Source organism: Mastigoproctus giganteus, chromosome 13 (genome assembly GCF_048544385.1).
Source record: "Mastigoproctus giganteus isolate SK-2022 chromosome 13, ASM4854438v1, whole genome shotgun sequence".
NCBI lineage: Eukaryota > Metazoa > Arthropoda > Arachnida > Uropygi > Thelyphonidae > Mastigoproctus > Mastigoproctus giganteus.
Genome location: NC_143587.1, coordinates 37,766,304 through 37,793,482, shown reverse-complemented (window position 1 = coordinate 37,793,482; position 27,179 = coordinate 37,766,304). Strand labels below are relative to the sequence as shown.

At 38.4% G+C, this 27,179-nt stretch overlaps 1 protein-coding gene across 1 annotated transcript in view; it reads left to right on the top strand.

The window, feature by feature from the left end:
• Nucleotides 1–208: 208 nt before the first annotated feature.
• LOC150075974 (collagen alpha-1(XV) chain-like) overlaps nt 209–27,179 on the top strand; it is a 44,784-nt gene continuing 17,813 nt past the window's right edge. The window contains exons 1-2 of the mRNA XM_090387223.1: nt 209–313; nt 8,832–8,950. Coding sequence (XP_090243349.1) covers nt 303–313; nt 8,832–8,950 — 130 coding nt within the window. The 5' untranslated portion in view covers nt 209–302. The remainder of the gene's footprint in view (nt 314–8,831; nt 8,951–27,179) is intronic.

Below are 27,179 nucleotides of genomic sequence, written 5' to 3'. Positions count from 1 at the left end.
GTCGTCTGAGCGTCTCTGGAAAACAGCCAGCGCTTGCGCCGTCCGTGACGACCTGATGCCAGGGTGTCTGCTACAACTGTCACACTGGCGGGAAATGCAGTGCCGTACAAGTGCGCGCGCCGTATTCTGCGGATAAATGAATTCTGGACACAGCGTCCACTGCGTAGAGTAGAGACAGTGTCGAAGGTCTTCGTTTACTTCTTATCGCACGCTCTGGATGGACGGACCGAGCGTGACCCGTCCGCTCGCCGCGTGAACCTCCTCTTCTCTGACCTCCGTCGGAAACGTGCGCACAGGGCCGGATGATGTGCAGGTAAGTTTTGCCGATGAGTTTTAAAAGTTTGCCGTGCGGTGGAGTTGTTTTAAAACCACGTGCGTTTTAAGTGTTATGCCTTCACGAGCTGTCAGATTCTGTTGGGTGTAACGCTCCCGAATCGTCTACGTCAGGGGTGGCCAACGAGTCGATCGCGGATTTAATTTCGGTCGATCACGACGAATTTTAAATATACAGTCATCCCTCGATTTGTGCACCTTGTGCAATGAAATTTTTGAGATGGTAGATCGCGGCGCATTTTGAAGGAAAAAAGTAGATCGCATCACATATTAAGTTGGCCACTCCTGGTCTACGTATTCGAGTCAGTGGATGGATTTTTCCTCTGTCGTTTTTGTCCGCATCGGAACTGATGCTGTCTGAAAAGTATGCAACCGGCGTTTACACTGTTCGATTAGACTGTTCTGTTGTTTATTTAATGTTGGAACTCTTAAAAGCAGTTATGAATGCTAAGGAAAATTCACAAACAGTCCTAGGCAATCGAAAAGCCATTAGAACGTACTAAAACTAAATTTGTGAGCAAGCCATTATTTCATGGTTATAAACACAAAAATGGCAACTGTGATATTAGGATTGTTGTTAAGAAGAAAAAACAGTAAATCATATGAATTACTTTTAAGTAGAGTTGGCGTTAGAAATTAAGTTATAAAAACTCCAATGTGCATTCAATAGTCTTACTCCAACACAAAACTCTTCTTAAAAATTTGTCCACGTTTCTACATCCTTTGTGGAGTTTTGTCATCAGGTAAATTTGTGTGGAGAAAAAACTTATCAACTTTTTAACCATATAAGATGCTATAATTTTTGTATCACACTTATGGGAATTATAGAAACATATTAAAGACTATGTAAACTATCCCCAAGATTAAAGAATAGGTACGTCACATTGGAAGTAGTTGATCGTGTTGTCTGTGTGCATTGAAAAGTAGGATCTAAGAAAGTCAGCAGTGAGTGTGTGGATTACACGGACATGAAATAAAAGTTAGAGCAATCTCACGTCTGTTGTCAAATACAGCTGCATCATATCTCCTACTACAACATACGATCGCTGCCCAATTTTGATAACCGTTGTAGTTGTTGTAGTAGGGCTTTAGGAGCATCATCGACTAAGGCCATATTGCTCTGTATTTACTGTTTGTAAATTGCATTGGTTCTGTGGTCGATTTTCTGTTTACTGGACGAAAAACTCGAGTTCTGGGAGAAAAACCATGCTACCCTCGCCCGGAACCAACTAACTCAGTCACGTTGTGAAAAAGGCCCATAAAAATTCTTCACGTCATCGACGGGACTCGAACTCATGTCTTTTCAACCCGGAGGACGGCGATTCTACCAGCTGTGTGCTACCCACGAAGGCTTTCATAACCGTATTTCTAATTGTTCGATAGATATTTTTTGGGAAATGTGGCGTATTTTCTTAAAAAGTTAGTTTGCCTCGTCTTGTTGCTTATACAGTTCAATGACCTCTTGCTAATGATGACATGTACGTCTACTCTGAATAATTTTATTTCTCTCCAATGGATATACAACTCCAGTTTAAATGGGCGTGAATTTATCTCGCCCATTTGAAATAGAAACAATTAAATACATTCTCTAAGGATTTCATAATCATTGATCAAGTGGCTCGTAGGAGAATTCTGTTTGCTCCTGCCTTTGATGAATTAACTTCTGCGCATTTGTTCCCTTATGATCACATCTCTGTGTGATTTCCCGAAATGCATTTCAGTCTTCAATGGATAGCAGATTTGAATAGAAATCGTATCGAATCCAAACAAATATTTAGGCCTGACGTAGCCAAGTGGTCAGGAGCGAGAGTGCATAACACGCGTTCTTTGAGCCAACCGGGGTTCAAGCCCGTGATACTAAATACGATAAATGTTTATATTGACGATTTATTGTAAACTCTACTGACTTGGTTGTCGTGCCGGAGTATAAACAGAAAATTTATTTGCCATTTTCGCTTTAACTTTGACATGTTCAACAGGATTCGATATTCAAGGTCTCTTTTCGAAAATATCACTATTAATTCATAGAATATTTGAATTTACGGTCGTAGGTAGTGCGGAGATAAAAGAGCACCGGATTGTCCGTGTGTATTTTCACGGTTTAATATTTTGTTAAATGTATACAGGCATACTGTACTAATTAGTCCTTACTAACCACATGATTTAGATCTAAATGGTGTGCCAGATGTTTTATTATTCAGACCTAGGATCATGTTTGATTTTTTGAGGGGAGACTACCCTTTCCTCCTTTGTTTGAAGGTCCCAGCGCTTCGCATCCCATCCTCTGCTGTTACCCTTTTTTTTTTGTTTGTTTTTCTTTTTAAATCTAAACTACACGTTTTCAGAATTCTAACACGTGTTGCAGAATTCTAACACTAGGTGGCCCACAAAACGACATCGTTCATTTTATACATTCTGGACAGACAAAAAGTATATAAAATATCATTTTTTTAAAGTATTTTCTCAATCTTAAAATCATGTTCTAGATACTGGTACGCTTTGCCATGAACCAGTATTGGTCTGTATTAAATTTTAGGTCTAAATTACGATTATTTTTCGCCAATTACTTTTTTTTTTTTTTCATTCTTAATAAGGAGTACGTAAAATCTATTAATAACTCTCGCTCATACAAAAAGTACTCTCCACCTGAAATCGAACAGACCTAAGGTGAGGTGGGAGAGCTTACAAGCACGTGCAGCTATTAAGCATTCATCGTGACCGCTCAGAAATGGGTACGTCATGAGGTGTAATATAAGTTTGATTTATTACTTATGACCCAACAGCGCAGTGGAGAAAAAAAAATAATAAAATAGACTTCCGCAGGTATATATATAAAAAAGAAAAACTTGAAACCAGTTTTTACTTTGAAAGCAAATGTCGACAGAGGAAATCGTCAGAGATGACCCCCTCGTCCAATAAACACTTTGTGGCCGGATGTGTACTCGTCTTACCCCCTAGTCCCTCCCCAAGTAGCTCTGGAAATATAAAGGAAACGGTCAGCATCTACAAAGACACCGACTGACACCGAAGTTCATGTCCCTTAATCTTTCGCCCTTCCCCCCTAAGGTCACCGTAATGTGAACGTTTGTTATTAGCTGTCGGCTCGCCACTGTTCCGACTGTCCGACGCGCACGACAACGTAAAAGACGAACGACCCCCTTAAAAGACGCGCACAAAGCACTGACAAGAAACGATGGGGAATGTTATACTGGCGGAGGGGAGTTCAACAGTAGTTTTAGATGATTTCTACGGAATTCTGACGCTCCCTACAAGCTGATAAGGATTTGTTAAAACGTGTTCGTTAAGAGGCTGTCATGGGTTTCCTTAGAGGTCATCACACTGGCTTGCATAAGCAGTAATTCGAAATTTAAAGGAAATGCCAGCTGAGAATTTATGTAATGCTTTGTGTTATAATTTTTGCGGAAGAGTTTTATTTATCAATCAGAATATTTTTTTAAATATTCTGATTAAGATTTTAATGTTTTCTTTTAATTAGAACCTTGGAGTCCGTCTGCATAAGTTTGATACACTTTTAGTGTCTTATACGTTTAAAAGTGTAATATAGTGTGCGTGTAAATGAATAATAGATGAAAGTGGTTTCATTGGAACACGCATGCGGTGTTTGTAGCGAATACTAATGCTGACCTCGATTAGTGACAGGAAGGAGAATGGATGGTCAATCACTGAAATTTCACGGACATTAACCAACGAAAACCTACTTTCCCAACCTCTATGAGGAACTTGCTACTTTGTATGACTGACCTGAGGTTTTCTCTCCTCATTTCCTTTAATTTTCTTCCCTCTTTCAACTTTATTTCCTTCTTTGTGATTCTTCTGCGTACAGTGTTGGTGAAGTGCGTGTGGTGACATCCTAGATACGAGATTCCTTGGGGATGAACTTGACGTGACTAGACTTGCTATTGCTTACGATACAATGGTCCCCTTTTCAGAGAAGCTTGGGGGATAGAAGTCATTGCTAACTACTTCAAGGTTTACATTCAGTCTGTTTATGAACACTTTGTACGTCCCACTCGTCGTCTTACTTGGGATGCCAATTAGGAACTGGATTTCTTAACTAGGGAGAATGCCATGGATACTACCCCAATAATAAATATCACTAATGAGAAGTGTGTCTTATCATTGCATTTCAGTTGCCGGTTTTGGATTCGAATTCGGTCTTTTTCTGTTTTGGAATTGTATGGTGTTTTCTTCCGCAAAATAGGCAAACCAACCAGAGAAGTGTCATGACACTTCGTGGCCTTGGTTACATTTGGAATTATGTCAAATAATCAAACCTCGACGTATAACGATCAGGTCATCTGCAAACAGCAGTATTCGAAGTACTGTATTTACTATTCTGTGATATATAGTCCTAGCAAAATGAGGAGGACAAAGCCAGCTATGCAAGTGATATGGTGGTAAGTGGGTAGACAGACATAGACTCCAGATTGGATAGGAGACCACTAGAAATGGTATGCTTCTAGTGGATGAAGTGTTGGTTTTCAAGAGAATATAGAATGGTTTTTAAATGGAAAAGCTATTTTGACATTCTTTCATGGGTTAATGTTAAAATAGACCTACATGCTTTAAAGTCCACAACTATCAGATGTTAACAGGAGAACCTTCAACATGACAGTGAACTATGCAGATTTGTTTGTAGAACTTCTAATCTTAGCTGTTATAGACAACCTTCTAATCTTAGCTGTTGATCTCCTACTCCATGCTTTATCGATTTGATCGTTAATTTAAAAAAAAAATGGTTGTTAATTACTTTTTTTTTCTCTCTTTAGTATAGCGTCTATAAATTTCTGAAATTTTTCTTTTGTTTACGAAATTTATTCTGCGTTATCGGTGCCCGGCCCAGCACCGATAACGTAGAAATCCTGATAACACAAAAACATACACGAAACACTATGAAACAGGTTACATAATTAATAATAAATTATAATAGGCAAACCGACCATTAATACACGGTAGGCACAGACGTCTCGTACCGTTAGGTTCCTTCACACTCATTGTAAACGACTCAATTCTTTACTGCAAATTGTTTATCTCCATCATTCCATGATTCACTACTAGAGGCTCTGTCTGTCGATTTCTAGGTGAAGACACATAGAGACATAGATACGCCTTAGCATTTTATGCTTGTACAAGTAAATTCAGTTTATTTGGTTAAATGTCATTATTCGAATCGTGAGTTGTCATCATCATCATCAGCCATTTTCAATCCACTCCAGGATGAAGGCCTCTCCAGCAACTTTCCAGTTCCTTCTGTTTTGAGCACTAGCCATCCATTTCCTACCCACAAACTCATGAATTTCATTTATCCACCTCCACCCTATGTCTTTCAGGTTTTCTTCTAGCTCCTCTTGGGTACCGTTCTGTTATTTTCTTAGTCCATCTCTCATCATGTCTTCGAGCTATGTGTCCTGCCCAAGACCATTTTAGTTCTTTAGTTTTGATAAGAATGTCCTTTACTTGAGTTTGCTGCCTAACCCATGTGTTTCTCTTCTTATCTAACAGTCTGATTCCCAATATAATTCATTCCATTCTTCGCTGTATAGTTCTCAACTTCTGTTCCATTCTTTTGGTGAGTGCCCAAGTTTCACTTCCATAAGTCATGGTGGGGAGTATACATTGATTCATTATTTTACTTTTCAGACAAAGTGTGATATTGCTCTTCAGTATGTGACTATATTTCCTGAATGCTATCCATCCAAGATTTATTCTTCTCTTGACTTCCAGCCATTTATCATTATTACAGCTAATAACCTGTCCCAGATAAATATGACTCCACCTTTTCTAGAGTTGTATTTTATAATAATTTTCTATTTTGTTCACTTATAATCTTCAGAATGATATTAGAATTCTTTAAGACCATAATTGCCAAAAGAACGTAAAGAAATTATTCGCCTGCTCAAACACTGTTGTTTTTGTTGTAATTTTGATGCGAATTCTCGCCAAACACCCTAAATTTATCCTCATTAAAACTACACAAACCACCCATGATCGCCAAACGACCATAATTGTCAAAGAATGTAATGAAATTATTCGTCTGCACAAATACCAGTTGTTTTTATTGTAACTTTGATACGCATTCTGGCCAAATGCCTTGAAGTTATTCACTATAAAAGTGCACAAGCTGTCCAAAAAAAAAAAAAAAAAAAATAATAAATAAATAAAAATATAACCCAGTAACCAGGAAATCACAAAGCCAGAATTTCAAAGAAGTTGCTCATTGATTTTTTTTTTTATTTCTCTTTTTCTGAATGCAGCATGAGCGAGAAGCGACAGACTGACTGAGCTTGGCCAACAAAAGTGAGCTGCAATCACATTTTACAAGAACTTTTTCTTGCTCCAAATTGGTCACGTCTGGCAATTCCTTGCGATAACATTAGTGGTTTGGACTGCGTGCTCAAGGGCAGTTGCTGATTACCCAGAGAGGAGTGCCTTCTCTAATAGGGTACATGCTCACTGCCATCTGCATAACAGATGAAACAGTCTCGTAGGTGTATATATTTGCACGCGCGTGTTCTTGTTCACAGATTCGTGAAATGAAACAAAATTGCACGCAACTAAGAAATGTGTGTGTGTGGTGGAGGAGTTCGTCACGTATCGTAAGCGTCCAGCATGTTTTCATGGCGGAGGGCAGTCCGTCGGTCAACAGAGATCAAAGGTCAACAAGAATAAAGATTTAATTTCACGGCGGAAATTTAAATCTTTACGGTTTCCTATTCTTGTGTTCACCCAATATACGTGTTCTCTTACAGACGACACTCGCTGAAGGGCCTCTTTCTTTCTGAATTAGCACTCGAACAGAAGTTGTTGACTTTTTCTGTTGTACCTTAACTCGTCGTGTTTACATAGCCTCACGTGGGCGATAGGGTCCTCGGAAATGGGGTTTTGAAGGGGGGGGGGTGAATCGTGAACAGCCTACAACGACTCAAGAAACAAAAGGACGCCACAGTCTCAAGTGTGTTTAAATTGACAGACTTTTCTTGCGCGGTCAGAGGTGGGGAGAGAGATCCAAATAAAGTGTAGACCTCCCCCTCCGGTCTGCTGTTTATTAAAGAGGTCAACACGTATTGCAGCGACTTCACAAACAACTTCTCTTATCGGATGTGGACTACGAAAGCTAGAGTGTAAAGTTTGATTAGCGCTTGTGAAGTGGTAAAATGGTAGGCCGCAGACTCCTTTTACTTCCAAAATCCCCCACACCACTCCTTTTTCCCACACGTTGTGTGTGTGTGTATGCGCGTTGTAGAGGATGGTGTTTCGAGTGTTAGTACTGTGTGGTTTTGTTCATCAGTACATTTAGCTAGAAGCAAACAGCGAATAAGATTACATTATAAATTTCGCTTTTATTATGACTAGTCCGAACACAAAAATTCCTTCTTTCTTTTTTCTGAGATAGAAATAGGGAGAGAAATAGGAAAACAAAGACAGAAAAAGAGTGATAGAAAGAGCGAGTGCGATAGGAAAAATATATATGGAGAGCGAGTGACAGAAAAAGGTAAACAGCGATAGAAAGAAAGAGAAAAATAAAATGAGAGAGCGATAGGAAGCGGTAAAATGGGTGATGGAAGGTAATAGAATGATAGAAAGAAAGAAATACAATGAGATCATAGAAGAAGAAATTAGTAGCAGAGCATAGCAGAAGAAATTAGTAGCAGAGCATAGCAGAAGAAATGTAGAGAGAGAGAGAGAGAGAGAGAGAGAGAATAAGGGATAGAGAGAGGAAGAAGAGAAACAGGTTTCAGAGAATCTCACTCTGAAATAATAAGTTAATAATAATAAATTATAGTGAAAAGTCATAACGGCTAAAAGTGAATGAAAAATTAATATATTGAGCTGGTTATGTGTATATATATATAATATATATATATATATATATATAAAGAGACAGAAGGAAAAAAGGAAAGGTAGAAGGAGAAAATAAAATAGAGAGAGAGATAAAGGAAAATGAGAGATTAATAGGAAGCGGTAGAATGAGTGATGAAAGGAGACAGAAAGAAAGAAATAGATAGAACGAGAGAGTAATAGAAAGACAGTTTAAGAAAGAGGCAGGGAGAGAAAGATAGAGAGTGTGCGAAAAAGGTGAGAAGAGAAAAAAGAATGAGGAAGGGATGAGAAAGGGAGAAAAACGAAAAGAGAGAGAAAGGGAGAGAGATAGAAGGAGAGAGGAAATAGTAGAAAAAGATAGATGAGAGTGGTAGCGAGAGAATGCAAAGAGAAAGAGCGACAGAATAAGAGAGTGATAGAAAGAGATTGAGTGAAAGATGGAGAGAGGAGAGAAACAGAGGGGAAAGATAGAAAGAGAAAGAACAGAGAAGAGAGAGAGAGAGAGAGAGAGAGAGAGAGAGAGAGAGAGAGAGAGAGAGAGAGAGAGAGAGAGAGAAGCGTAAACAAGCAAAGTACATATTGCTTTCACATACAAATTTGTAAAATTCAACTGTTTGCATGGCGTATTTATTAGTGTGCTTTATTATATGTTTCAGGTGGGTTCTGTTGTGTGCCCCCTTAGTGGTGCTAATGGTTTGCAGTGTAGCGAAGGAAACATCTAAGAAAGGTCGTGGCAGGGGCGGACGTCAAAAGGTGACCGATTTTATCCATCCATGTAAGTAATGCCAGATATTCACTACACTATTAACGTTTACTGAGTTTTCTTCATCGATGACTGAATATTTATCTAAGACAGACCAATGAATAGTTAGTGGTTTATGTTCTTATAGAAGTCGTTGCCATTCTAGAAAAATTTGTTCGTCTGCTCACCAGTTAAATTAATTTGTCTTATGTAAGGCTCTTACATAAGAGAAACCTGCTCTTATCATAGCGTCTTAATAATATTTTAATTTTGCGAAATTTTTGCTTACCTTGATGCCGGATATTATACCAGTCACAATTACTTGGTAGCGATTCTGAAGACCCAATCGAGTAAACCACCGTCTCACAAAGATGAGAACTTATAAGAAATTTATTACGCATTAAAGATTTTTGGTCGTATTTCGACAAAAGTGAATATTACAGCAGAAACCGATGTTATTTTTTTTTCCTTCTTTCATTTTTGAGTCTGTTTTCAGACAAACTACAAATCTAGAAGAAGACATTAGAAATGATAAATTGGCAGAGAAAAAAGTAGTAAAAATTTGGCATTAAGTACGTTATACTTATGTTCCGAATTTCAGCCACGATAAAAGCTGTCTAGCTTTCCAGACATTTGTATCCGAATGAGGACATCGTTCAAACTATTTACTTGGCCTAAGATATTTTGGAGACAAGCCAAGTTGGTCCTTTAAAGTAAGCGGATCCTGTCCACAAAAGAATAAGTCGAAGAGTTAAGACAATGTCAGAAAAAAAAATCAAAAAAGGAGAGAAGACTTAGAAGGTTGAATATACTTGAACAAGAAAAAAATTCTTAATTATCTGATCACCACGATTTCCTAAGGTGTCCCTGTACTTCCATTGAGGGTAATTCTATCAGTATCAAATCAATTAAACCATTTAACTTCTGGCACGGGGCCAGCAGCTTTTTCTACCACCGGAAAGACGTTACTGGACAGGAATTGCTCGCATCATATTCAACTTCCGGTAACATAAACTAGCTCTATCTGATATCGCTGCCTACTGTGAGTCAGAGGACATTGAAGAGAGAAGAATTAATTCTTTTCTCCCGTTCTATCTTTGCATCTCACTTGCGTTGACAGATATATACTGTACATCAGTACCTCAACTTATTCTGAAATGTAAAGCTAAAATTGCTAGCATCGATGAACATCTTCAACACCACACTTCTGGAGTAAATATCCCATCTTTTAACGTATTCCACCGGAGAAAAAAATTCACCTGCTTTCTCCATTGCAGATATCTTCGTTGCTTCTCCGACGAAGCTGTCGCCTGCGTTCTAGACGCCTGATGACTCATCTCGTTTGCTGTCCGTTGACCGCAGTTTACGTTTTCTCTTCTCCGGATCAGCAGACTTCGCGTCGTGTTGAGTGACAGATTCCCAGAGGAACAACGACTCTTCGTACGTTTTCTTCGTTTCGCTTGATGAACAGCTAGAAGTTGACTTGCTGACAATGACCTTTCTCTACCGACGTTTTCGATTTCCGATAGTATTGATTTTACCAGAGGTTAAGGAAGGTAAAAAGGCTAATAAAAAGACATCAAGAGATGGAACTCTTTAGCTTATCGATCTGTTTCGAAGACTGTGTAATATTCCTCTGTTAAATTCTGGGATATTAAGGGCAATTTGGTGATGCGATTCTTCAACTGACCTATAAAATATCTCTAAATTTAAGTGACAGTGGAAACAAAATCATCAGGCTTTACCACAGATCTCGAATGTCCGTCCTACTGGGACAAGTGCCAAAATTCCGACATGAGACGCCCGGCTATTCCGGAAGTTGTGCAGACATCAGATGATAAACTAACCTTAATGAACACAGCTGAGTTAGCTACAAGATGATTGTCTTCCCAAGAGGAAAACAATTAGTACTCTTTTAAAAAATAAGACATTTGTTCCTAACAAGCTCATCGAGGTGTTTGATCAAAGTCAAATAGAATTCACTTAGGGGCAACTATCGAGCCCACAAGACCAACTTAATGCAAGTGGGTCAGTTGGAAACTTGTCTTCTGCTCTGTAGACATTTTTTATTTTTCCTTCAATGAGGACATATCTGAGATTTTTTCATTAGTACGAATTCTTGGTGCCTCATAGCCTTAGTTGCTTTGGCATAAACTTTATATAAAAAAGAGAATCTTAATTAAGGTGATTGATGAGTCTCTGTTGGGACAGAATGGGGTCGTAGTAACAGAGATTTGTACTCCAATAAGGAATAAAAAAGTACTATACCGATGAGATAATAATCAAAGTACAGGAAGGTACAAGAGGGTACGGGGACTAATCTACTTTGAAATGAATCAGGTTACAGATTTCAGTCTGTGTTTCCTTCTACATCGAGCATTGAGAAATTTGAGGTCAGAGGCAGAATATTCACCAAGACCCTTGTGGTCTTTAGGAAGGAAGCGTGACATTATCCATTGAATAGGACAAGAATCAATTTGCGATTGGGATGAAGAGAATAGAAACTACATGAAAGAATTTTACTAGGATTCATTGAATGGGGTTAAGGATAATCCAGTTCACAATGGAAGTCAAAGTTTGTTGTAGACAGGTGTCGTCTACAAGAAAGGAGATCGGCTTGTAGATATTGATATCAACTAATGACAATGAACGTCAAGGTCAAACAGAAAAAAAAAGTAGAGATCTTGTATGAACTAGGAAAGTCTGAGGACGAAGTGGCGATCTTTTGGGACTCTTGAGACGGGAAGCCCATCAACAATAACACTGGCGAACCTACCAATAAAGAAATTCGAGTGTTTAGCAGGAGAGGGAGGACGCTATAAAGTTGTGGATTATGAGAAACAACTGAGATTGAACCTGGCGTAATGAAATGGATTGACTTACATCAGTGGGATCAGCCCACGTTCGAGTAAAGTTCCGCAATAACAAGTTAGTTGTGGAAATTTTAGACCTGAAGAAAGGGCGCGTGCTCGAAAGAGTCTCGGATATCAAAATGTTTGGGATGTAGCTGGATGAAATGTTTAGCCTAGCTAAACTTTTCATCCAGCTACATCCTGTTCATATCGGCTGCTATTGCGAGTATATTGTTGGTTATACCACTTTTTATCTATAAACGCATGATCCTAATAAAGTGGTCAGCCATTATACACGAGTTCGCTCCATTCTCACCTCCAACTGGTTTCCGTCGGATGTAAAACAGTGGACTGATTCCTCCAGTAGTAAAGTGAAAAATCTCAAGGGATAAGAAACGTGTTTAATTGTGAGCAATGTTTGTGCTCACGATTCTTTGCAATGCAAATATTTGAAAACGTTCGCTTAGCGCTCAATCACGCCCTGCGGAGAGATTATAGCCTTTGACATTTGCGTGTTGCTTATGTATTTTCCTCGTCGGATTAATTCTCACAGTTTACCGAGTTCCGATAAACGTCAATTGGTTTATAGACGACCGTACCGGACCGAAGAAAAAAGAAGTTTATGCGAGTGGATTTACTGTTTCGCCGTTGTTAAACTTGTTCGGAGCTAAGTGGGCAAACCTCGCAGTGCGGGTCTCCTTTGTACCTCCTACTTACACTTGATGCCGTGACAGCTCCGTGTTTCCTTTTCCGACTGCTACGGAAAATATTCGGGAGTGATTTCGGGAATAGTCCCGCCGGGATGCCGTAAATTTGGCGTCTCAGAGCGAGGTTTTTGCGACGCTCGTCTCTGGAGTGGCGTAAGTTAGCCATATCTGCGCGGGAGATAATGGCGTGTCACGTTTACAGTTCATGTGGGAGCGAGAAAGTCGGGGGATGTGCGGCGATGCAGCCGACAACTCTCTCCACACTTTATGGGGGCTTCCACGATACGAACATCAGATTACCGGGAGAAGGGCATCAGAACGGCAGGTCACGTCGGAAACGGTGCACTCTCCGTAAGGACGTCGACGTCCCGTCTCTGTTCGTGTTGAGAGAGAAAGAGACAAAGCAACTTCCAGCGACGCAATCAGATGCCGGTGAATGGGGATCCCTTTCATCTGCCTCTTCCGACACAATTCCCACTTCTGTTTTCATTGTAGTTGAACGAGTTTCAGCAAAGCGGATATTTTCGGATTGGCTTCCGACGAACAAAACACACAATATTCTTTTTCACTGTCTTCGCTTTAATTCTTTTTGTCATACTTCCTTCATTCGTTTTTTTTTCTTTCTCTTATTTTCTTTTCTATTCTTTCTGTTTTCGTTTCTCTGCTCGTTCTTTCAAATTCTTGCCTTTTCTTTTACTTCTGTTTCTGTCATTCCTTTTCTTGCACATCCTCCGTGTATACTTCTCCACTCCACTCCACTCTTTTCCTTCATCTGTCTTCGTGACAATTTTCTCTTCTGCTCTCTCTTTCCCTCTCTCTGTGTCTGCTCCTCTCATTCCATCTTAATCGTCTTACTCTTTTTATCTTTTCTGACTTCCACTCCTCTCTCTATCATCTTTTTTTTTTTTTGCATATGTCGTTTGGTTTATTCTTCATTGTGTACGTTTTCTCATTCCGTTTCTGTCTGATTTCTCCTCTCTTTTATCTTCTTTTCTCTCTCTATCTCTTTTTCCAGTCTTTCTAGTCAATTCTCTCCTCTTTTTCTTTCTTTTGTGTTTCTACTTCATTCTCTTTCTCCTTATGTCTGTTAAATTTCATTCCCTCTTTGTTCAGTTTTAGCCCCTCTTTCTCCTCTCTCGATCTTTGTTTCCGTTTTTTCCCTCTCTCTATCTCGCACTTTGTTTCAGTCTTTCTCCCTCTCTTTTTTATTTTCGTGTTCTTTCTTCATTTTCATTTTCTCGCAGTCCTTATTTCTCTCTCTCTCTCTCACACACACACACACACACACACACACACACACACACACACACACACACACACACACACACACACACACACACACACATTCTTCTTCATTTTTCCTCTATCTCTGCTTGTTCTTTTTCTCTTTTCCTTTACTTTCTTTTTCTTTCTCGAGGTCCATTTCTTGCCCTTTCCATCCTTAAATTCCCCATTTTCTTTCTGCTCTTCCCATTTCTCTCGTTCTCCTTCTCTCTTTCCCTTTGTCTTCCGATATCTTTTTTTCCATATTTCTCGTTAACTCCCTTTTTCCTTCTTTTTTTCTGTTCCTATTTCATTCTCCTCTGCCTTATATCTCTTCTTTCTCATTTCCTTTTTGTTCTATTTTAATTCCTCTTTCTCTTTTCATCTCTCTGTTCCTTTCATGTATTTTGCCTCCTTTCTCTCTTGCCTGTTTCTCTTTATCGCTTTTTTCCTGCATCCATCAGAAAAGTGAAAAATGTGTTTTTTCTTTTCTTTTTCTTCTCTTTCTTTCTTTCTTCCTTCTCCTCTCGTTTCCTTTTTTCTCTTCTCCTTTTCTCTTCTCTCCTCTCTTCCTCTCCTCCTTCCTCTTCGTTCTCTCTTTCCTCTTTTTTCTCTTCTCTTTCTTTTCCTCTTTTGCCCATCTCCTTTATCTCCTTCCTGCTCTTTCTTGCTCTCTCCTCTTGCATCATTATTTTTTCCATTTATTCTCTCTCTCTCTCTCTCTGTCTCTCTTATTCTCTCATCTTCTACTCTTCTTTCGTTCCTTTCCCATCTCCGCTTCTGCTTCCACCTTATCCATCTATTAAAGATAATTAGTTACCGTTTTCTTTCCGCCTTGAGACTGTCCATTAATTCTCGTGTTGGCAGGTACGCACCACGAACGTGATATACTTTTAAAGAACAAAAGAGAGCCCGATACACGTCTCTTAATAATGTATGTTCTTATCTTAATTGTAATGCTCGTTTTGGGTATAATTATTTTGTCACTAGTGCCATATACGGTTTACGTCAGCATTCATTTCTCATCCTTTTCTACCTCTTTTCATATCTTATTTTATTATCTATAAGTAAGGATAAAATTTTAACGACAAGCAAGACTTATGTAGAAAGTATTCCAGAATAGATATAAGTAACTAGTGGGTGACGTAAAGGAGTGTCGACATTCATTAAATATTAAAGAAGAAATTGTCGTTTCGAAATGACTAAGTTTCTCAAGGGAGGAATGAACAAAGTACATCAGTGAACATGCAAAAATCGGAATACCTGTCAAAGTTAATTTAACATTATTATTTTGAATTAAACTCAAAGTCAGCTAATTGTATACAGCTTCTTAATTCTGTAACTAAACTAATCTGGAATCAAGAATTCACATTTAAAATTTGCCTACTAGCAAAGCAACATTTACAGTCGTTTTTATGATATTCATCGATATCTCTGTTCAAATAATGCGAACACACCTTACAATACACAGTTCAGTTCACTTTCAGTTGTATCGAATGACGCATTTTGAACCCGGATATACAGCGAAACATTCGCTTTACCTCATTCCACTCTGTGTTAACAGCGTGAGCTAGAGATGAGCTTGTATTTGATGGCTGCTTTCTGTTTGGACAAAAATCCATCACGGATGCATCTCCACCTAGCCTTGACACATGAACGCATTTGAAATCCTTGGCTACTATTTTATTAGAATGCTCTCAGAGATATTCTATATACGGCCGACCTATCCACATCCAGTTTTTGTCTTTTTCGGAGAGCTGTAGCAAAACAAAGTTGCTCAATATATCATTTACGGAACATTCTCTCTCTCTCTCTCTCTCTCTCTCTCTCTCTCTCTCTCTCTCTCTCTCTCTCTCTCTCTCTCTCTCTCTCTCTCTCTCCTCTACTCTAAATCTTCCTCAACGCTCTTCGATTAGAAAGTTTGTTCAAAAGTTTTAAAGGATGTAGTGTAATTTCTCTTAGATAGACATATGCCTTCCAGGGAAGATACATTTACAGGAGCACACGTGGGAAGGATTGCGTACTTCTATTTGGGAGCAATTGAAAAATTTAATTATAATATCAGTCACCAGCACATGGCCCGATGAGGGTTTCGGATCTGCCCGATGTGCTTCCGATACTGAATATTTTAACACTTTTCTATGGTTTAAGATTTTTTATTTTTACGCGTTACCTGACAAAAATTCCTATACTTATTCAAGGTGGTCAACAGTAGTCATCCGTGATGGATGACTATTGTTGGCGACAGGAAACCTTGTCCATCTATTCACACGTTAGGCGCACAAAAGGAAATGTCCAACATTTTATACCTCTTTCCAAATAACAGTAATTCTTGTATCGTCAGTTAGCAAATTCTGTTCTTATATTTTTGATTCCAAATCGAATTAAGAAATATCCAAGATACAGAAATGTTTCCAAATTGTGTTCCCGGGAACTATGGATTTTCTCAAAGGATCCAGTGAGATCTGAAAATGTTCCGTTAATTTTTTGTAAATCTATCTATTACTATTTTAAAATATTGTTAATTATAACGGTTTTTTGTAAAATCAGGGTTCCGCAAAAGATTTAGATTTGCGAAAAGGATTCTGTGGTCAGAAAAAAAAATTGAAAATCCTGTTCCAGAGGACTAAAAGGTTAATAGATCACTCGATTAAAATAGGGGCTTATAAAAAAAAAAGCCAGTTCTTAAAATATCTTTTAGCTTTGCAATAATAGTAGAATGTTTAGAAAATTCTCAGCCAATTTGATTTCTTTAAGACCAAGGCCAAATAACTTTCTTTGTTTGCCACTACGAAAGTGTTGACCCTTATAAAACCGGACGTCTCAGCTAATAAAGGCTGGATTTTCAGAATAAGTAGCATCACTTCTCCAAATATGTTAAGCACTTGGGTAAACACTTGGAAGTTTCTCAAAGAAGTGTTAAAATAAACATCTTTAGGATGGCACAGGTAGTTAGCAAAGGGAGATGAAAAATTTAGTTTTAGTCTACTACGATGATCTTCACCGCAACTCTTTGCTACCTCGCCTGGAACCGACTAACTCAGCCACGTTGTGGAAAAGGCCCATAAAAATTCCTCATGTCATCGACATTACTTGAACTCAGGTCTTTTCCACCCGGTGTGAGTGGGGGTGGTGGAGAGGATTGCGATTTTACCAACTGTGCTACCCGCGAAGGCTGACAATTCAAGGATTCGAACACGTGAATGATTCACGTTTGTAGAACTGCGTATTCACGGAAAGGTTTACATGTTTGAGCGATTAAAAACCCTAAAATTTCTTCTGGACCAGTGTTTAAGAAATTCCTATCATCGACAACATCTGAACGCATTGTTTTCCGAAGCAGTAACAAGCAGCTAGATCTCAAGAGCCGTTAAGATACGACGTGCGTGACTTCGAACACAAATAGCTAACGCCTGATGCAAAAGAATCAGCCCAAATTAAGAATTGGATTACATGCTTCAAAGTATTGTTTCAGAGGAAAAAGATTGCATAGAAAGAGAAAAAAAGCAACTGATACTATCGTATTTACATCAGTCATTGTAGTGTCATATTACTCTGAGGAAGGAAATAGCAATTTATTCTTATTGTTAAAACGTGAGCGAGAATTTTATAAAAATATTATAATCTCTTGGGTACAGTGCATCTCAATGTTCATTTTAACTGTTGTGCGTCTGCATTGAAATCATTAAGAAATTGTATCAGAGAACTTTATGCACACATAATTTGCATATTATCTCAAGCAAAATTGTTTTCTAAAAGTTCTGTTCTGCGGTGTTATTGAAAGTGCAGAATACTTCGGTAGTTGATTGGTTTCCAGTTAGTAGCTGTTATAATAGATAGCGATCCCTTTAATAACTTCAACCTTGCTGCTATTTACCTTCCCTAATAACAAAACCCGACACCGGAGCCGTTTGGAAGCCCGGAGCTATTGATGATGAGATGGCGCCACCATGACAATTACTTTGTCTCGCGAACACTCGCGTCTTATCTACTATCAACAACAGGCTGTAGACCCGCCACGTAACTCAGAGGATGTGGGAAGAGCAAAAGCAATGCAATCCTAATTGAGGAATCAGTGGTCACTTCACTCAGTCCATTTATCCGCATTCAGCAAAAGTTTTGTTTATTCTGTCTAGACGATTGACAAGCTTTTCTTAGAAAATTTCTGCAAATCTAAAGAGGTCGTTAACTTCGTGGTACATGCTACAGTTGTCTGTTCTTTTTCCTGTTTTCATTTTATTCGAGTCGAACTTTATCGGCATTGCATTTTCCTCCTACTTTTATGCAAGATAAAAAGCTGTCTATACAGGTTTTTGTTTTTAATAATAAAAATTACAAAACGCAATTTATGCAAGTTCAATGGTTTTTCATGTTTGGTTATGCAAGTTTCAATGGTTCTATGGTTTTTTTTTTCTTATGTAGACGTCTCCTATTTCAAAGACCGGCAGCAATCTGACACCATGTTTACGTTCCATTTTCTCTGATATCTTCCTTGAGTCTCCTTTATACCTTCATAGAATTTCTTTCCCTGATCATCACTAGTAGAACCAAAATTTCCAGAAAAAGTCCATGTGGGAGTGAAAATAAATAATAATAATAAATATGCGAGCTCATCTTACGAGCAAATTTATTGAGCAACTTTTCAAACATAGTTTTATAGCTGGCGGGTTTTGCTCCCTATGAAGTGGCGAACAGAGTTTTTGAAGCCAATCTACGTTTCTTTTTGAATTCTGTTTCTTCGAAATACTTGTCTAAAGTTAACTTTCTTATTGGTGGCAAAACGAAACCCCTTCTCTAAGTTGTAATAACTGATTTTAAAGATAAGATACTCAAAGACTTCGATGCAGTAACAAATCTCTGCATGCCACTGTCTTCCTTGTCTGCTGTTTCCCATCTTATTAAGGGTGGAAAGCAGACAGTATAGAAGCCACTCACTTGGTTCCTATACTGAGCTCCTAAATCAAGTCATAAATCCGAAAATATTGTGGAATATACAGTGACTAATATAGTTATGGAAGGACCGGCATACAGGTGACCCTTCTGAGAAAAGTATGGCCTGATGTCTTGAAGAGATTAGGTTTATATCTTGAAATCTTGATCCCAAGGTCTCTGCAGTAAATTTTGGCAGACCCAAATTCTCCCACCAAATCATATAGCTGGATTTATGTTGCGGTTCATGTACAATTTCATGATAGGAATAATCACTGTATATTACATTCAGAATATGATGAAATTATACAGGAAGGTAAAGGTAGATCAAGTTTCTGGGTGATGGATTTTATACACACACTGGCCAAAAAGATATGACCCTTTGTATTAAGACAGTCACAAACAGAAGAAATGCGAATAAATACAAATGGATTCAAAGAAAACTGTGACGAGGGACGATGACGTGTTGCCTCGTTGAGTATAAAAACTGCAGAGGCTGTTCGACTGCAGTAATCTGAAGCCGGAATGGGGAAAACGCGTGATCAATCAGACTTTTAAAAGGTCTTACCATCGGTGCACGTATAACAGGAGCCACGATTCAAGAAACGAAAGCTATAACTGGTTTCTCAAACAAATCCATCTTAGAGGTTTTTAATGAAAGAAAAGCAAGCGGTTCTTCCACATCTCAAAGGAGGACTGTACAGGAAAATAGGACATTCAGTGTACATAAAATAATATCTGAATAAACTAAGCTCAGAACTGCCCTACTTCAACCAGTATGACGTGCACGGAATTGAAGAAACTAGGTATTGGCAGTCTCTTGCCTATTCGGAAGCCATTTGTTTCAGAGAAAAACCGGAAAAATCCACTTCGAGTGATACCGAGAACATCGTGATTGAACAGTGGAACAACTGAAGAAAGTCATGTGTTAAGGCGAATCGCAATACAATTTGTTTTGCACTGACGTTAGGCAGAGAGTGTGGTGAGATTTTTACATTGGCCAAAAAGATATGACTCTTTGTATTAAGACAGTCACAAACAGAAGAAATGCGAATAAATACAAATATATTCAAAGAAAAATGTGACGAGGGGCGATGACGTAACCTCACGAAGCGATGAACCCTGCTTGCTTGTTAAGACAGCATCTGGAGGTGGTGTCATGGTATGGGATTATGTTTTGTTGGCACGGATTGGCTCAGTTGATACCGGTGGAAGGTCGAATGTCATCCAGGGAGGGAACGCCTGAACTTTGTATCAGATATACTGCACCTTGCATGTCACACTTTTATTTATCCTCAAGGCGATGGCTACTTCAGGCATCGTGCGAAATGGTTCGGAGAACATGACACGGATTTTTACCATCTTTCCTGGACACCACATTCACCTGGTTCCAGTCCTATCGCGAATGTGTGTGATACGCTGGAGAGAGATATTCGTCAACGAAGTGCTCCACCTTCAAACTTTGTTGCAGCTGCGTGATATTTTGCTGGAAGAACGGTTACAATTAGACCAAAACGTACGAAGACACCTTATAGAATCCATGCAGCGCCGCACACTTGCTATTATTCGAAACAAAGGCTGCCCGATTCGATACTGAATAAAAGTTCCTATTTTTTTTTTTTTTTTTTTTTTGGCCAGTGTGTGTAGCAGATGGTACATTCGGATACGAAATGCCCTTCATTGTTATCACCCTGTACTGCAGATAATCAAAAATATCGAGTATCAAAAAGACAAAGCCTTTTTCTTAATTGCTTATTTCGGGATGAAATGTAGCAAAATGCGTAAAGATTATTACGCAACTTCGTGTTGACATACTGCACTGTAAAACTTGCAAAAACAGACTTGAGTGCAGTTTTACTTGGATTTTTCTGTACGAAATAAAGCATTACGGAGAGTGACATTTATTTCATAATGTTACCATTTTAATCTCAATGACACAGAGTATTTATTATTTACAATTAATATATTTTAATATATAATTAATAAATTTTATTAAAATGCGTGAACATAATAAAAGTAATATTACAATATTATATTAACCAGCGAAGTTATCTTTGCAGAATACGAATTATTAATTGTCTGTACAATTGAAAATCTTCTTTCATTGCATTATGAAATTGTGGTGTGTTTGAAGACTATATTGGGGCGGTGCAAGTAATGGCCCCCTGTACACGTGGTGTGAAGCATGCTTGAACGAGTTAAGTTACAGACTAATTGGTGATAAAAAAATGTGATAGTCAAGAACTTGTTTGAAACCCCACCACATCTGTGAAATGAGAGTAATGGACACAGGATAGACATCTTGACTCTATTAAATTCGTAATTGTTCATTAATTAAGATATTTTATCCACGCTTTATTTATTTCGGGCTGTTGGGTTAAAAAAAAAATGAAAATCAAAACACGTCTTCGCCCTGCTGGGTGAGGCTAAAAGAGAAACACTCTCTATTTACACTTTTGACCTCACCGAACACTTTCCGAAAAAGGTTAATTGAGGTCACGTATTTTCCACGATATACATGCCATATTTTAGCCGTCCTCCCTCCACCTTTTTACTTATGAAAAAAAAAAAAAAATCCATTCTGCTAAAGCTTGTCAGCAGATGAATGTCTTAGGAGATAACAAAGCACAGCACTGCTCCAAACTGTCATGAATCACGAGTCGTGGTTGCCATAGTTACGAAAATTTATTGGAAGTCATAAATTGGCAAACTCGTGCTTCCGATAATTAAATACTTCGTGTTTTATGTGTGGGGGCGTGACAATTCTGGTGTACAATAGAAACTCGAATATATGAGAAATAAAATATTAATTAATTGCGGAAGGTGTATTTGTTTATTTTATTTATGACATCATTAAGAATGAGTGGGAGTTTGGAGGGTGCAGGGTGTTTCCAGATTAAAAGCACCCCCGCTATAGTTGTGACCTCTGTAGACCGTGTTATCGCATAAATATTTGGATCGTAAGCAGATGTCTCTACTTTCAAATTCCAAACTTGCAGGGGCTTCCTCTAAGTTCAAGGCACACGCACATGGTGGCTGCATTTTATGTGTACATAGATGTGTGCGTGTGCATGCTCAAAGAAGGGAGGGTGAGGGGTAATTTAAAATGATTGACCGACGTGACCCATTTCTGAGGATAACTTATATAAAGCACTGTATTATTCTAATCTATAACAAAGTATAAGAAATAGTTGTATACGTTCCGAGCAGAATGATAGTCCTAATTCATAGCAAAATTACCATAAACTACCAAACATTTATAGTAAACATCGCAGTAAGGATTTTGAAACATATGCACTACACAAACAAATGGTAGAACACAATTTATAGATAATTAGTAGTCGAGATTTAAATTTAGGCTTCATTCCGGCATACCCTCAGTACTCAGGCATACCCTACATGTATTGTTTTAAGGTATGACTGAGATCTGACCCCTGACTACAAGCTAATCAACAACCCTCAGTGTAATTGGCGTGAGCTTATATCCTAGTTTCCAAACATTTGTGTTCCACCAATCATCTTAGCCTAGGTTCTCAAACCGTAGGTCGCGACCTACCGGGTGGTCGCTACCAACTTAGGTGTTGCAGTTTGTTTATTTATTTTTTTTATTTCGTCTGATTTAACGTGATTTTGAAATGCGACCTTTTATTATACTTGTACTTATAAAATGTTTAAATTTATCTGTTAAAATACGTTGTTATGAAAGAAATGGCGATCAAGTGTTGAAATTTGCCTTTATTAAAGCGAATTTTATTAGTTTCATTCAATAGTTTTTCTTAACTACACTGCTGGACAAAATAAAATGTCGAGCAGTGTAGTTAAGAATAAAATGTTTTTCGTGAATATTTTATTATTGTGAATATTTAATATAATAGGCATCCTGGCATGCACATTCCGAGTATCCAATAGAAATCGATCTACCGCACCTTACAGAGCCGCACATTACACAAATTATTCATGCCTATAGAAACAGTTTGGACCACATCACTTCATTTTCGTTTTTTGGCTTACTCAGTGGAATTTCCACATCTCCAGTATTCAGGATCGTCGTTTAGATGTTTCTTTGTGATGGCAGACGCAGGCGGAGGTTACACGTTGGCTTAATGTATCACGCAGTGTCGTCTTAGCACAATGAAAGCAGTTTCAGGAGACAGGAACCATTATAAGAATAGCTAGCCAAGGTCGCTGAGGGTTACGTCAACCAGAACTGATCGCAATCTGGCTGAACAGCAAGACAGAATCCTACAATTTCCTGTCATCGGCTGTTTTTTCAGGTTGCTGCAGCTACAGGTGAAAACATTTCCAACGAGATTGTGTTAAAAAGGCTCGCTTCACTGCTCAAAGAAGCCTGTGGTTTGTATCCCATTAACTCCAAATCATCGCAGAGCTCGTACTGGTGCCATCAACATGTGGGCTGGAGCTCTGACAAATGGAGTACAGTTCTGTTCTCTGATGAGTCCCGTTTTAGCCTAAAAACAGATTCTAGACATTATTTCATCTGGAGGCAACGAGGAATGCGTTACCATCCCTCCAACATCAGAGAAAGTGACACTTACGGTGGAGGCGATGTTCTCGTGTGGGGCGGAATAATGATCAACGGACGCATCCATCATCCGTGTTTTTGATAGTGGTACCGTAACTGCGCAGAGGTTCCGAGAACAGATCCTCGAACCCTATGTGCGACTTTTTCGGGATACTGTTGACCGAGATATTCTTTTCATGCACGACAACGTCATTGCACATATAGCTCAAGTGGTGTATCTATGTATTTGCGTAGGGCGTCACCTGGAACGTTAGTTCAACTCTGCCTCGTTTCACTGTGAAGATACAGGACTCTGTAGAAATGGCCAGATATAAGTGTTGTTTGTGTGATTGTGTGTGTGGTATGTTGTTTGTGTTGAACTGGCCGTTTGATTACCCGGAATCAGCAAGCCGAAAACATGCCCACCACTTCAATGGGAAGATAGACCAGAGGCTACCAACCAGCAGCAGCAGGAGAGAGGGACGCTAAGAGCCGAACAAAGTTCGAGCCAGACTCTTGCTAAAAATTGTTACGAGAGAGAGAGAGAGAGAGAGAGAGAGAGAGAGAGAGAGAGAGAGAGAGAGAGAGAGAGAGAGAGAGAGAGAGATTATCTTAACACTACCGGTGTACAAAAATTAAACACTGTGCACAAATTAACCTCAAAACCACTAGGTAACAAACAATACTTTGAGGTTTTCAAAGTTAACAAAGCAAGTAATCTCATTAAGTTTTAAAAATTAATATAAATATCAAATGTTAAAGATTATATACAAAATCAAAGAAAATAAATCAAGAATAACAATCCTCAACTTAAAAAAAAAAAAAAAAACTTAAGCCAGTACCAGTTAACCGATAACCAACATAACTTTACAAAAGCATTTTAGCCTAGAAGCAGATACATGTACAAACCTTAAAAACAAATTAGGTTAAATGTTACATCCAGTAAGTTCAGCAATCATCAGTTGTTGTTGTTTGGTTTTTAGGAGCAATAGCAACTAAGGCTATATTGCTCCGGGGATATGCGGTGGTCATTCCCTGACCTTTCCGCATCTGGTAGTGACGGGCTCGAACCCCGGTCTAATCAAGAAGCGTGTGCTATGCACTGCTGTTCCTTCCCACCTGGCTATGGAGGCGCCACAATCATCAGTAACAAAGTTACAATCAGCCAATCACCAATAACAAACTAACAGTCAGTTAACAGCCAGCCGATGAGCACAGGAATTTTCATCGTAAAATTGAGTTGTAGGTTGAACACTTGTAGAGCTGCAAAAAAAAAAAAAAAAAAAAAGAGAGAGAACGAAGAACCTTACGAAACATAGAAAAATCCTAAAATTCTAGATCTTGTCGCGTTTTAATTTAATCAAAAGTTTACTGGAGGAAAGGACGTACAACGACTGCCGTTGCCAACACGAACACCAGACTTAAATCCAGTTGAACATGTGTGAGACGCTTTTGGACGTTGCATTGCTCGCCGACAGCCAACTCCTCGGTGGTGGAAGAATGGGATTTGTTGCCACAGAATCTAACTGATTCCCTTATATGGAGCATGGTTCACCGCTGTATGGCCTGTTTAGCCGTTGGATGGGATCATACGCCGTTGTGATGCCATGTGACTAATGTGTCCTTTTTGGTAAATCTTATGCAATCCATATTGATGTCCCTTATATCTGTCTGAAGTTTCTCGCTGTCTCCTCATTTCATCGTTATTCTGTGGTACAAATTTTGTCACAAGATGCACGAGTTACACCACGTTTCTTGCGTGTTCTGTTAATTTTGTCGAGCATTGTACTAAACTTGCTTCGATGAACTGATTGCATTTTCTGAAATTTAAAGAGAGGAATTTCAATTATCTTCAGTTGTTCCAGCTCGTTTAAGTTAGAAAACCGAAATCATCTCGTTCAAAGTGGTCGCCGTAAATTTTAGTCATTTTAAACAGATGTTTAGTATACGCGGTGCCGCTTTAACAAGTTCTAGGGTAATTATTTTTTAATAAATTGCATATGTATTTTTAGTGGAAAATAGGCTACTGAATAATAAAAAAAAATAAAAGATAAATTGTAGTCATTATCAACCCACTGCAGGATGGAAGCGTCCTCAACAATTCATGTTGAGGGAAATGGACCATAATCTGTCACGCTGGTCCAGTGCGGGTTGACAGATCGGCCGTATTCAGCAGTCTGGGGGTTGAAGCCGGGTCTACTCAAGGAGCATGTGCTACTGCACTCCCGCTCCTGACCACTCGGCTACGAATAATTAAGATATAATTATTTGAATGTAATATAATACTAAGATTCTGGAGGTTAAATTTCGGACGCTGCATTGCACATCCGAATTTTAACTTCCAGAATTAGTATTATATTAAATATATTTTTATATTATTTAATTTTGTGATGTCTAAGAACACCTTACTTTATTAAATAAGTTGTTTTAAGATTGATAGTTTTTATTGTGTTGTGTTTTAGATTAAATTCCGAGGTTCTAAGGGCATGAGGCGTTGCATATTGTCTCTAAATATTACCTTTATTATGTGGTTATTTGGCTGTTTCTCTGAGTGAAAAACCCTAGTTCCGGAAGAGAAAAAATTCCATACGACCCATAAACGAAGAAAAGAAACATTACATATTTACATTTTATTCATATCTACTAGTAGGTATGGTATTCTTTTCCTCCTTCCCCCACCCAAAAAACATCTACCACCTTGCTTTTTAAACAATCCTCTTAGTAAAAAAAATAAGTAAAAAATAAAGTATGATGGTTGTGTTATTTAGGGTGTTGCTATCGGAAAACATGGGATTTTCAATGCGAGTTCAATTAATACTGTACTCAAATGTTTGTTAACTTATAGTAATTTTACTCTGAAGAATGTCTGCAACGTTGAGTTCGAAACGTATACACAGAATTCCTACGTTACACACATCTTGTCTCTGTATTCTTTTTCTCAAAGTGAATAAGGATGTTCTTAGCTCTGTAGCTATTCTTTCTCTCTCTCTCTCTCTCTTTCGTCTCTTTCAACTCCAAGTAAGTTGTCCTACTTTTTGACATTTTGTCTTTTCTGAAAGTGAACTTAGTATTTGTCTGAAACGTACCGAATTATTTGTTTGTTTAAGAAACTCTTTACGCTCTCTTCCGTCCTGAACTGAACCAAACTTTAAGTAAAAGCGATTGGTGGAGCGAACTAAAAGATGTAAATGGACATTTGTATTCTGCCTGCAAAAAGATTAAGATTTGACCAAGACATATCCCATGACTCTGAATTTCTTAGAGTCATTTGGGTCGATTTTATTTTTCTTGGTAAACTTTTTTCTGCTTCTTAACACGACAACTTTTGTGAAGATTTGATAACACAAATTTCTGGAACGACTTCATTGGCTGAGCAAACTTAAAGCCTGATGAAAATACATGACTACTTGGCCATGCAAGCGCGAAAAGAAAAGAGAAAGAGAGAAAAAGAATGGCCGACTTTGAGATCTCCTTACGACAGAAGAGGGTGGTTTAGTTATCGAAGTGGAACTGCAATCTCGCACCAGGGATTGTCGTGGGTGTTGGAAAGTATCAAACCTCTTAAATTTTTTAAGTAAACCCAAAGAATTTCGTGTTCTGGAATACGATCAGGCGTGATCAAGTGAAAGAGAGAGTGAGAGAGAGAGAGAGAGAGATCGAAACATGAATAAATTTACACAAGAAAATAGTTGGGAGGTGCAAAAGAAAGTACGAGATACAGGGAGAAAATAAAGATAAGACACGTGGAAAAATAGATAGAAAGACGTAGAGGATGCCGGTTATGAAATGGGACAGATAAGTGGTCAGTCCGTTAATATATGATCAACTTGGTACATTACATAGAGCTAATTTTTACTCATAAGAACACTATCGTTTTTAAGATATAACAGACTTCAGCGTCAAAATCTCAAGGACATTTGTATCTTTTTTCAGTTTCTTAGATGGCCTTACTTAAGACGATGGAAACTTCTTTGTGTCTTCTTCTCCAT